General features: G+C 43.7%; 1 protein-coding gene across 4 annotated transcripts in view; it reads right to left on the bottom strand.

Moving 5' to 3' along the window:
* The window catches only part of NFATC1 (nuclear factor of activated T cells 1), a 119,832-nt gene that overhangs the window by 95,770 nt on the left and 11,148 nt on the right, over positions 1 to 12,914 (bottom strand). For all 4 annotated transcript variants that reach the window (XM_064506910.1, XM_064506911.1, XM_064506912.1 and 1 more), the window contains exon 3: positions 4,873 to 5,032. In XM_064506910.1, coding sequence (XP_064362980.1) covers positions 4,873 to 5,032 — 160 coding nt within the window. The remainder of the gene's footprint in view (positions 1 to 4,872; positions 5,033 to 12,914) is intronic.

Genomic DNA, 12,914 nt, shown 5'->3' with positions numbered 1-12,914 from the left:
TTTCTCTTCCTCCCATATTGCTTATGTAACTGTGCAACCCTATTGCCTAATGCTGCCAACCATTTGTGAAACAGTGTGTACAAGAAGTGCTATATGAAATTGTGATGCTAAAATATAGAAGCCCAGTTTGAATGCATTTGCAGCTCCTTGAAGTGACTGCTCCCTCTTGAAGTTACTAGAGTTCGATATCCAAGGCGCTCTATTTGCTAAGGGGGCCTCTTGGCACAGACAACATTTTGACTGTGTAAATCAGCAGACATAATTTTTCTGCCTATAAAATGAGGGAGTTCAGATTATTCATGTATTCACCGGCTCAGATCAAATTCCATATCAGAGCATGCAAGCTATACGTGACCTCTACCACTTCATTCCAGGACATGGGACACAGTGAAAGGCAAGGCAGTGTTCCGTGCATCTTCAGTATTGATTTATTTTTTCAAGCGCAACGCAAATTCTGGCTAACACTGGGTTACCTAGATAAAAAAGGAAAACCCCTACCATGCCTATTCTTCCCCTTTTCTAATCCATTTATCTACCTCATGTTGAGACTGATCTTGAAGAAAATCCCTGACATATCTTATCTATACAAATTGCAATAATAAGCATGATTTCTGAAAGTGCTTAACTAGCCTGTTCTGCTCATTTGAGTATTTTCTTTCACCCTTCGGTCTGGTCTTCTACGGGAGTAATTCATATGCTTTAATTAAACATTCTCGACTATTTGGATTTTATCTCACAGATACACCGCACCCTGCTTGTAAAAATTCCATCTCTAGCAACCAAAGGATGGAGTTATTCCAAAGATGAGTTATTAATTAGAATAACTATACACTATGTATTTATAATCTGGTGCCATCCCTCCCCAGGGATCCCCAAGTGCTACACAAACTTTTATCTCTTAGATTACTTACCGGCAACTGAAACAGAGCCATCTTTGGCTGGAATGTAATCACCGCTTTGTGCAACTTTGCACAACCACTTCTCAAGTGAAGAATGAGAAATAGGTCCAAATGGAGGAAGTTTTAAAGACATCCTGGATGCAAATCCCTAGATTTCAATTCACCACTCTAAAAACGTGGCTCGGGCCCCTGCTAAAAAATGTGGCTCTTGCCTCTTTGCAGGTTTTCTAGAGCACCCATCCCCGTGCCTTACTTCATTCAGGGAAACCCTGATCCGACTTTTGAACTCCTGCAAACGTTTCGGTACCAGCACAGCAATAATGGACTTGATTTTACTCCCCAAAGCGAGCAGAGTCCCAAGTGCTCAACCTAATCTGGCACGGCCAGAGCAGCTGAGTAATTTTCAACACCAGCTGGGGCCCTGGCTCAGCTGTGACTCAGAGGGGAGAGTACCCCAAACTGAAATCACCAAAGGCAATTACAACTAACAAAATACCACAACCAGCCAACAAATAAAAGGCCATGCCAGGCGTGAGCTCAGCCGCACCGCTCCCTGGCGCCTCAGCCTCGCCAATGCTCTGCAGCCCTCTCGGCTCCCGAGGTGTGTCAGCTCATCCCACTCTCCAAGGGTTTAGCAATCTAGAACAGCGATAGCTCGGGGCTGCCGTGGCAGCCAAACATCCAAACAGGTAAAGAGGGGAGAAAAAAAAATTTGCAAGAGAGGAACACTATGTTACAAGAATCATTAGCAAAAGCCCTCACAGGCAATTTTAAATGCTCAAGAAGTTATCATTCATAAATGCAGAAGGCAGGATGCAGCCAGCACACAGAAGGAAATCCATAGGAAATCCTGCTGGCATGAAATGCTACCAGGACAAAACCTGCAGGAGTCCCCCGTAAGTAAACCCTGTGCAGATGACAGAGAGATGGCAAGAAGCGACAGCAGCTCCCAGCAGTGGGCCGGGGCGCAGACTCGGCTGCCTGGGGAAGCAGGCAGCATCTGCCACGCTTGTCTTTGCTAAAAAGCATCAACACCCAGAGCAGGCTGCCATGCTGAGCACTGCTCACCTGATCCGTGCTTCAGGTTTGGGAGGGGATAGTAATATCATACACCGACGTGCCTTCAGCACATCGCTGAGTCCCAGCACAAAGCTCTTCAGCTTTACGCACAGCCCTCTCCAGCTCCAGAAGAAAGGTCACGAGGCTGGAGCAGCCACAAGAGCCACGGAAAAAACTGGTCTCCAACCCCGGACTTGGTGTCACACCCAGGGGAGACGCCTGCCCTCCTACACAGCCGCTCTCCTCTGCCAGCACATTGGCCTTCAGTTCCCAGTCGCTGCTGGACTTCTTCACCGCCCACGAGAGAAGATGGAGCAGCAGCAAGGGAGCTAGTGTTGTCTGGAAAAAAAGATAAACACACTCTGGCTGCAGAGGAAGCAACCCCCGGCAATCTGCATTTAGCCTTTGCTGGGGAACCGCACCACAAATAGCAAGTGGTTTTTGGATTTACTGCTTCTCTGAGCTAGCATGCCCTACAGGTACCTTGAGGGTTTTACTGCAGAAAAGTCTTATTCTGGTTCAGGAAGCAGGATTCTAGCGAGAGGGGTCTAGAAATGGAGACAGGAGGAATAAAAGATCTTTTCTTCTGCATTTTCCTGTTGTTGAAGGGAAAGGGGAAAGAGCTTTACAAAGGAAGGATTTTAAACAAGCTTCCCCCAAGCAGCGACATACGACCTGCCTGCCCATACGGGAAAGCAGAACGCAGAGCAGCAGCGGAGGAGGTCAGGACGGTTTTATGAGGGATTTCTCTCAGCCAACGCAATTGAAAACACTGGGAAGTATCAGAGGGAAAAGCCTGATCCAAAAGTCTCACACCTGAAGACACCCAAACACTGCTTGAGCCTCTATTTGGTTCTGAACTTTGAAGCTTGGGCCCCTCTTTGTATAACATAATGGCCTGAAGCACACCTCTGACCCAAACACTCCCAACATCTGGAAATGTGTTGATTCAGAGCTGCATTTTACTGCTTTTGTCAGTAACAGGTTTGTCAGTAATTACTCTCTTGATTATCTCCCCCTCCTCCTTACATTTATTTATTTTTAAGCGTTTTCTTTTCTGACACCCATCCGTCCAACTCTGACCTAAGTCAGCAGAACTTCTTGAGTATTTCCTCAGATAACTCTGGCAGGGATGAAAATGTTAGTAGAGAAAAGCGTCTTTTGATGCTCTTTATTTTTCTCTTCCTTTTGGAGAGGAGGATGTTCAGGTTATAATAAAAGGGCTGAAAACTGCATTAATCTTTATTAAACCGTTGAAGTCAATTGGCAAGGCTAGGGTTGGCTGCTTCCTCCCTCCTCTTTCCTTTAATGCCCTTCACCCTTTCCTTTCCTCTTCTCTTTTTCTGACACTACATCTTCCGGAAGCAGCAAGCTCAGTGCCAGCAGACTGGGGCAGGGGACGATGGGGGAAACGTCTTGGACACATTTAGCCCAATTACACTTTGGCACCACATTCGGTCTTTCCAAAAGCATGTAGGAAACTTTAATCGTTAGGCTGGCCGCTGCAGATTGATGCCTCCCCATTTACATCTCCTTGCATCGAGCCACAAGCAGAGTAGGTATTAACTGTAATCAAGTGCCTTGCCACAAACCCCTCTTTAGTATCATTCACAAATGTTCCACTAAAACCTTTAGTCTTTCAGCAGATAACTTTCCTAATCCCATGTCGCTGATGAGTTTTGCCAGAGATAAAGAGCAAACTGCGTTCACCTCTGAAAACTCTACCTCACTTTCCTTTTTTAGCTGTTGCATGGGGACACAAAAATTTATGAAGGCGTTACCCGCTGAACGTCATCGCACACTTGCATCATTCCTTCAAACCATCCGTCAGCTAACAGGATCTTAAAACAAATGCACACAAGCCTTGCATGTGTGGTCTGGACGTGATCTTGAGCCACCTAGACTTTTGAAAAGCTGGTGTTCCTACAGGAAGATCTGCACTTAAAGACAAGTATCCTGAATATTGGTGCAGCCTCCATCTCACTTGCACAAAAAGTCCTGCTGACACCAGTGGAGCCTGCCATGCAAATAAAGTGGAAAAAACAGGGATCCACCCCAGAGAGGATCACAGCCCTGACAGAACGCACCAAAATTTTAACTTTTAGGTGAGAAAGCAGCAGCTGAAGAGGAGTGGGTGCAGTTTGGTTTTCTCCCATTCTTTTAAGCAACTAAAATTTTTCTTCCTGCTCCTGAGAAAACTCCCTTAAAAATGAATGTGACTAGTCACATACATGTAAGTGAATTAAGGGTCAGTTTACAGTATTATTAAGTTAAATGCTTTATATACAAAAAATAAGAAGTTTAGTAGAATTCATGAAACTAGATTCAGACCTCAGATACTTTCCAGAGCGGCTGGAAGGACTTAAGGAACTAAACAGAACAGCGTCAGTTAAACTTAAAAAGCATCTCTTTCCTCCAAATTCATTGCAATATCCAAATCAGCAACACACTTCCATACCACTGCTACAGCTCTGCCCTCTGACATGCATTCACAGCTTCGATTAGATCTAACCCCAAGTTAAGGGCTAAGTATACCGAGACACGTCCCCAGCTGATTTCAGCCTAAATTGCATGGCAGGAATGTGCCTAAGTGAATTGGTCGGTGGTAACAAGTTATCAGCTAAACATTTATCGAGTTGCACATTCATGCAGACATGCATTTGTGCCTTATTTAAGCTGCCAGAGCTGCCGAGCGAACTGTCGGGAGAAGGAAAGGAAGAAGCAAATCATCTCGTTTGTAATAAAGGTTTGGTCCATCAAGTTTAAAATATGCTCTGGGAGCATGCTCACACGCAGTATTTATTAAAGATCTCCTGGCACTTCTTAGTTTTGCAAAAGAAGGGGTGCTCGCCACAGCGGGGGGGAGGGGAGGGTCAAGATAAACAGACTTTGCTGCTGTTACACGTTTCAATACCTGCACGATGGGGTGGCCCCCAGCAGATGCCTTCACAGCCCCTCGGCTTCCTTCTGTCTCGTAATGAGCTCTGTGATGGGATTTCGGCTGCACCTCGATACGCAGTTCGTAAGGTCCTGAGTGAGACGGCAACTGCCAATCAAGGGCAGGCAGGGATGGGCTATAACGGAAAGGAAAAACATATTAAAAATTAATATCAAGTACACCATCGCAAACCACAAGCATCCCACACTATTACTTTAGAGACCGTATTTCGCAGTTCATCCTTCACCATCCTACATTTAAAGTTTCATCAATATGGATAATGCCGTAAGTAATTTAGAAGCTAATGGTTATTTTATGAAGATTTATGGGTCAAGCATATTTGATGGCCCAGATGCTATCAGATTTGTAAACAAAACAGAAAAGTGTTCAAGGCACAGCTTACAAGCATCTTACTATATTGATCCTGAATCGAAAGGACAAAAGCAGACAGAAAGATGCAGAGGAACTTAAGAAAGAGTATTTCCACTGTGCAAATGAAAGCCAAGCGAGCTCTGGAGAAGTTCTGCATTTGATTAATCTAATGGAGTTGTACAAATCTGCTTAGTTTACCGGGGACACACACACATGCACACGTGCGCGCACACACACGCCATTTCCTAGCTTCCTTCCAAACGTGAAAAAACCCCACAGATTCTCAAAAGTGAAACTGGGTTTTTTTCTGGTCCATGTACCCCAAAGAAGAAAAATCTGAAGTGAGAACTCGGTTACAAATCCTACTAATGATGACGCACAAGCCAGAAGAAAACCCAGCTCACTCTTCCAGCTCTGCATTGACTCTGCAATTACAAAAATATTAAAGACTCATTACTATCACAAAGCAAGCAGACCTGACAGCATGCATTGGCAGGGAAGTGTCATTCTTAGAAACCCACTTTCGGAGTAAAACCACACTTAAAAATAACATTGGGAGAGCGTGGCTGTAAGAGATGCAAAGCTGACACTTCGGGTGAGAAAGCGAAAAAAAAAAATTAAAACAGTGTTGGCCTGATGCAAATTTATTGATCGTAAGATCTAAGCAAACAGCTTTGTGATGAAAACATTAATTTTGTGTTTAGTCTATATTCTTTCCCTTGGTAAATTCTCCTAACCGAATGCCCTTCAAACACTTTTACAACCAGTTAAGTGGCACAACAGTAACATATTACCTTGCCCTCCCCCACAGCGCTTTATCAGTTATTCCATCAACCTGGAGAGGAAGAAGATCGAGCTGAAAATCATGGTCCTCAACCCTTTGGTTGCTGCTGCTCTGTGCTCCCTCCTATAGAGGCATCAGTGCCAGGCAATTGTTTGCAGAAGTCACGGCAGTGATTTATGCCGCTTACTTGTGGCCGCCACTCTCAGCCCCGCCGGGCCATATATCACTTTGAAGCAGCAGGCATACCAGCGGCGATACGTGTACCGCAGATTAGGATTACCGGCCGTGGACAGAGGGTTTTGCAATCTGCTTTTTACGGCGGAGGAGGCTAAAGGGCTAACCAGTTCCCGCCCGAGTGAGTACAGTGGCTGGCTGCTTGGGATCCACCAGCCCTCCACCTTGCTGCTGTAACCCCGGTGCGACGAGGATTTGAGCAGTGCGGATCACAGCTGAAGTGAGCTGGCTTTAAGGGAGGGAAAGGATGCAAAAGAGCTTCTGCAGTGGAGATCAAATACAGCATTTTTCCAACACAGCGATGCCCATTTGCTACCCTGATACTTTTGCAGATCTGCAGGCATTGCAACTCTCATATCCCCCCAAATATCCCTACTGTCTCCTGCTGAGAGCTAGAGACCTTACGGTGTTGAGGTGTGCAAGGCTGAAAAGTGCACTAGTCTCTTCAGGTTGGGGTAAAACACCACAGACTTTTTTATTCAATCCTTTATCGCCAGCCTATCGTACAGCCACTTGCATGTGCTGGTGCATCCACACACAAATGAGACTTGTGGTACCAAGAGGTCTCATGATCTATTTCTACATGAATTATCTTTTTTCGTTTGTTTATAAGTTTGCCACAAACTGAAGCAAGTGATTTGAATGCCTACGAGCACATGCCACATGCATTACAAAAATGGGCAATTTTTGTAAGAAAAATCTTGAATCCATGCTACCGACCGGGCCCTTGATGAGAAAGGCACTACACAAATGTGGCTCTCTGGGTTTCTAAAACTCATTTGTGCTTCCTACAAGTGGCGACTGCTTAAACCCAGTAGACACTATGGGCATTATCTCACTGCTACTCTGCTGGATGACAGTGAGCCTTCGGGGGGCAACCAGAGCCACCAGGCACCAGCCCGCGGCAAGGGCGCACCTCGGTGAGCCACACGCACGGAGTCCTGGGTTACTGTGCTTTCCCGCCTCCAGCATGTGGAGCATCCTCAAATACAGAGCAATTCACCTAAGCAAGTTTTTACCTGGGCAACCAAAACAGTGTGCAGAACAAGAGGCATTAGCGCCTCGTGCCACCACCTAAAAGTTGCAAGTAGTCAGCCACTATCATCTGCCTGGTGCATTACGTACGCAGCCTTTTGTCTGAAAGTCTCACAAAAAAAATTTCTGGAGAAGCCATATTCGACTAATGATAAATGACAAAGAGCAGAGCAAAACAGCTGTCTCTCTCCTGGTGATGATCAGCACACATTTTTAGACAGATGTTTCTGCTTTTAAGTAAATTCTCACTTGATGGATCTTTTTTCTGAGGACACAATGTATGTCAGATTAAAAACTTTTAACACTTAATTAAAAAGGACAACTCCAAACAGCAGTACGGAGTCCTCAAGTGAAAACTATATGGAACTGCCCAATAATCACATCTTAAAAAAAAAATTTAAAAAAAAGAGTTTCAAGGGAGCATCTGATCGTGTCAGTACAATTAAGATATAAAACTCATGTTTTCAAACAAAGCCCCAAAATAAAAGTATGGTTTGCTGTTAGCCTGTAATCTATCACCAAAATTCCAAAATACCACCTGACCAATTATAAATCGACATTTAATGGCAGTTTTCCTGATAAAGGAAGCAGAGTGATGCATTTAACAGTGTCATGGGCTGGGGCTGTCAGAGCTATTTCCTATGTAAGGTTATCATCATCATGCACTTAATTTCCTGCTGCTAAACATGGTTAAAGGAAAAAGAGTCCCTGAGCAAATGGTGTAGTGTTAAAAATGTAAATCTGGTTGTCGCAAATAAACCCTTATCAATTTGAAAGGGCCCAAGCTACGGCAACAAGCCAACATCACATGGAGGGGAGAAGAGCCCCTCCACGGGGGGGTAAGAAGAAATCTTCAAGCAGTCTTCAAATCAATTATACATGGGTGCATTTCCCTTACATTGAGTTTTCTATCAACTGAATCTCTGTCCCATTCCCTTCTACACCATAATAAAAAAATCTTACTGTAACCCTTCTAAATGCGGTAATGAGGGATGGTTGTCTCAAGGCAGGTTCACAAAACCTGGTGCTAGACTGTAGAAACTTGCTCAATATAACTCAGTCCTGGCCAAATCGGATTACAAAACAGATGAATAGTGATTTATTTTGCATACACCAGATACACAATATGATTAAATCAAAAACAGATTATCCAGTCTGGCTGACTTCTGCTGTTAGCAGAAAGATTTATCAAGTCACCAGGAGAAGAAAAAAAAAAAAAGATATTAAGCAGCACACTAGGATATAGATTGGCAAGAAACAAAACAAAAACTACTAGTAAACTTTGAAAAGGTGTTCAAGCCTCATTTTCACAAAAGAGCTGTGCATTTAGGATTTAGATCATCATTAGACTTTCACTGTTTATACTATGAGATGCCCAAGGCCACTTGAAAAAAGGCAATTTGCGAACATTTCTGTCCTTAACTAGGCTGCTGTGTGCAAAGGTGTCCGAAAGACTGCTGGGCTCGCGCAGGGACCGAGCCGTCCCGCACGCCACAGTCCTTGACCCAAGATAGCTGCATGATGGCAGTGCCCTGCACTGAACCCATCTTTTCTAACCAGGAGCACTCCATAAGAAATAAAAGCATACACGAGAGAAACCGCAGCATCACTGAAACTTTTACCAGGCAGTTTGCTGGTCCCTGTTCCAACTGTGCACCAAATGCAAATACGGTTACAATTTATTACTATTAGCTATGTCTCGCATTAAAGCAAATGCCTGTTAAAGAGCAAGAAAACAATGATGATCCATACGGATGCATCCAGTTGTGGCTGGAAAAATACACCAGCTTTCCACTTCGCCTGCGAGTTAAACACAGGGAGATGTTTTTTTCTTTTCCCCCCACCTCCTCCTCTCTGACAACTGAACGATCCGGTCGCAAGCTGTTAAAATAGATGCTGCGCCCCAGCCCAGGCTTGGCCGTATTTTGTTGGCACATGGAGCAAGTAGCTCCTCTATCTAGCTCACTAAAGTCCTTTCAAATTCTTCATGTAAAAGTCTTTTAAAAAAAAAAAAAAAAGTCGAGCCATCGTTGTGCTCACAGATAATGCTTAACACTGTGGTCCTAAAAATTAATGTTCAAAGATAGATTTGCATAGGAAATCACTCATTTGTTAACTTACAGAAAGCACAAGAAATGGAGGTAACGGGTGGCCTGTATCACACCTCTGCTCCGAATTTAGTATTACGCAATGCTAAAATGTGCTGTTGAGGGAAGGAGGGTTAGAAGCAGCTTACGGGGCACTTTGAATGAACTGAGAAAGCGTGGGGAGGATTTAAAAAAAAAATCAAACAAAAATACAGTTCACCAAGACATGCTCCCAAGCGGTCCTCAGCCTTGTGCTAGGACAGTCTAACATGACCAGGAGCATGCCACCTACCTTGGTGAAGCACCGAAATACCCCATCTGGCAAGAATTTAGCGGGACAGAGAAAAAGGTTAGAGGCCCCGTGGGCTCATCCCCAACCCCAATTAACACTAACAGGTCCCAGGGGACAGTCAGTGACGCGCAGCCGCTTGTGCCCAGATTACGGGGTCATGCCCGTACGGTTCCACGTTTGCTTTGTCTGAGGAACTTCCTCTTGTTCGCCATAAAATGCAGACGTTCACCTCGAACGCACAGTTCAGCAGATGTGGGGTTGCTGCGCTCGTGACTACCTACTCCTGATTATTTTCCACCTTCAGAAACTCCAGTTATGTGAGAATCACAACTTCCCCCAAGGAAGGTTGTTCTGTATCTTATGATCTTGGACCAAAACTTCTAAAACAATAAAATAAAATAAAAAACCCACCACCACACCTGCACATGAATCAAAATACAGAAGGGGCTGAGGGGTAATAAAAAAAATCCATAACATTTTTTTAATCTTGAGATTTTGAAGAAAAATCTTGCAAACTTAGAGGTTAATGAATGTTTTTTGAATGCTGAAGTTCAACACAATCACAGTCACAAAGGTGGAATCCAAAAAATCCACAAAAACCAAACCAACCAACCCACTGAGGCAGATAGAAGCCAAATGTGCTCTTGCAAATGGTAGACAGGTATCCAACCATACATTCACTGCGTGTAAATTATAGCTTCCATATGTAAAAATACATGACACTGTGTCTGTGGGTTCATGAACATACATGTATGTTTTTGAGGCTGAAAAAGAGACTGCGGCAAAAAAAAGAGAGGCTTTCAAATATTTAAAAAAAAAAAAAAAAAGCTATACAAGAAAATACAGTAGGGAGCTTTTATAAAGAACTGGATATCTTTTCCTGGAAACTCTTATTAGTGTGGTACACCTCATACATGCCATATAACTGACCAGAAGAAACCTAATCATCTCTCCTCTCTTCCCCTTCCCCAAATCACACTATATCTAATGAAAATTCAACTGTTACAGGCCAGCACACTTTTTTGAATGAAACCGATTAAACTTGAAACAACTGTAACGCACATAAGGAAGCTGTTACTTTTCAGTGACTAAGAAATGCCTCTAGGAAATCTTAAGTTGGGTTTAGTCAAATCCAACAGCTAAAGAGGAAGTCAAAAAACGGGCACAAGGTTTTCAGAAATCCGGCACTTTCATGAGTGTCAATCCCTTTTGTTACGAAAAGGAGGATTTGGGACATGCTAATAACAAAAATCTTGTTAATTTTTTTTAAACCAAATTTTGGGAAGAGTCATAGATACTGCATTGTCAGTATTGTCTTGAAATCCAAGAGGAGGAGACAAGTCAAGTTCAGTATTTCTATTTTGCCTTTGAATTTTTGTCCTTAAGATTTTAAATTACACAGCACTGAGAAATGATGTATAAGCAGCATCCACAGAAAAGCATGCAACCAAAATATCATCTGTTCCTGAGATAAACTGTTGATAGAGTGCTTCTTCTTAAACTATTTACTACATTTATTATAGAAGAGGGATTACTGACAGAAACTTTTTACATTTGGGCAAGACAACACAATACATAGCTAAATACTGAAATAAAAAAAGATCTTGGAGCAAAACAACTGGAGCAGAATTTCACAAAGACCATCTCTTAACTCTCCGCATAACGATTTACCCTTGGGTGCTTTTTTTGGAGGCAGATTGGTACATTAAAGTAACCCGTTCTGGTCCGGAAAGGGTCCCATTCCCATTGTTACTCCCCAGTTTGTTCCAAAGCTTCCCTCGAAAAATCTCAGTCGTGTTTCTAAATATCTTCTACATCCAGCCCAAAGACTTGGCCCAAGATGCAGGGCTGCAAGAGAAGCACCGAGGCCAACACCACGGCCGAGCCGGGCTGCCCCAAAGCAAGTCGCACAACCGGGAAGAAGCCCCATGTTAACAGCCCACCGTGGGGATCTGCAAGCCAAAACCAGCCCCAAAGAGCCTCAGACCAAAGATGGACCCATCTCACCATCCTCAGGAGAAATCAGAAGAAAGCTCAGGCAGAGAAAGCCTATGGGATCAGGTCCATTGCGATGGTGGGCACTACTCTCTGCTCTTACCATTCCCTTGCTCCAGAACTTGAAAAGCCTAAACCTGACTGAGTTTTAATCACAATAAGTGAAAAACATGATCAATTCTAGAAACAATACAAACCGTTTCCCTTTTAAACAACGGCCAACCAAAAGAAAAAAAAGAAAAAAGAAACACACGCCCCATGGAAAAGGACACGGCCATGCACCTGGCTAATGGTCTGCCTGAACCTATTCTCTCCTGCTCCCAAATTCAGCGGGATGAAAGGGACACAAGGAAAGACGTCAGTGATTTTCCGAGGCATGCTTTCTTTTGATGAAAGTTGTAATACATATTCAGGAAGAGACAGAGGAGGTAATCAAATGTGGTTATCTCAAAATCATTATGACCGGGTGGGTTTTGGAGTCGGAATTGTTTGTTGGAACCTACCCCTAAAATCCTAGCATTTGAAATAGAACAGATGTGTAAAATAACAGGAAAAAAAATCCAGATCTGTTGTGACAAATTCTTAACCAATTTTTTTGGAAAGATTTAAAATAACATAATTTCTGTTGCGTAGGCTGTGCTCCTGTTGACGTCTGTGCTCAGTTGCCCAGCACTCTTTCATATACATAAAATGAGAGGTATTTTTGGTGGAAGGAAGCATGGTCAGTGTATCTGATTGGTAAAATAACTTAAAATCACATTTCTACAGTAATTTCCAACTGCCCTAGAGCACAAGTTAATGAGATCACATGGAAACATATTGCGAACCAGGAAACATATTTTACACAAGACCAAAACAGTGGAAAAAATGTTAAACACACAACATTGTGGGGCTCCGCTCTGTACGTGTCACCTCTGTGTTTGCGTTACCACACAGGAATGCCAGGTGCCTTCTCGCCGACTACAACAAAGCGCGCAAGGGGCGCTCTGCAACCGAGAGGGAAAGGAGTGCTTCCTCAAACTGCCATGTTATTGCCCTTGAAGTTTTCGGCAAAAAACAGCCAAGCAGAAAAAACAAACCTTCCGCCTCTCTGATGAACTCGGGCTACTTTACGCCTTTGGTGGGAGAACATAAAAGGGTTTTTTAAAAACATGGGGAAGCACTGAAGGATTTGCCCAGCATTGGCAGTCGCTAAGGCAGCTCCAAAAGGCAGCGAGCG

The sequence above is a fragment of the Dromaius novaehollandiae genome, chromosome 2 (assembly GCF_036370855.1).
Source record: "Dromaius novaehollandiae isolate bDroNov1 chromosome 2, bDroNov1.hap1, whole genome shotgun sequence".
NCBI classification, from domain to species: domain Eukaryota; kingdom Metazoa; phylum Chordata; class Aves; order Casuariiformes; family Dromaiidae; genus Dromaius; species Dromaius novaehollandiae.
The sequence above is the reverse complement of the archived record's forward strand: the minus strand, read 5'-3'. Positions and strand labels throughout refer to the sequence as shown.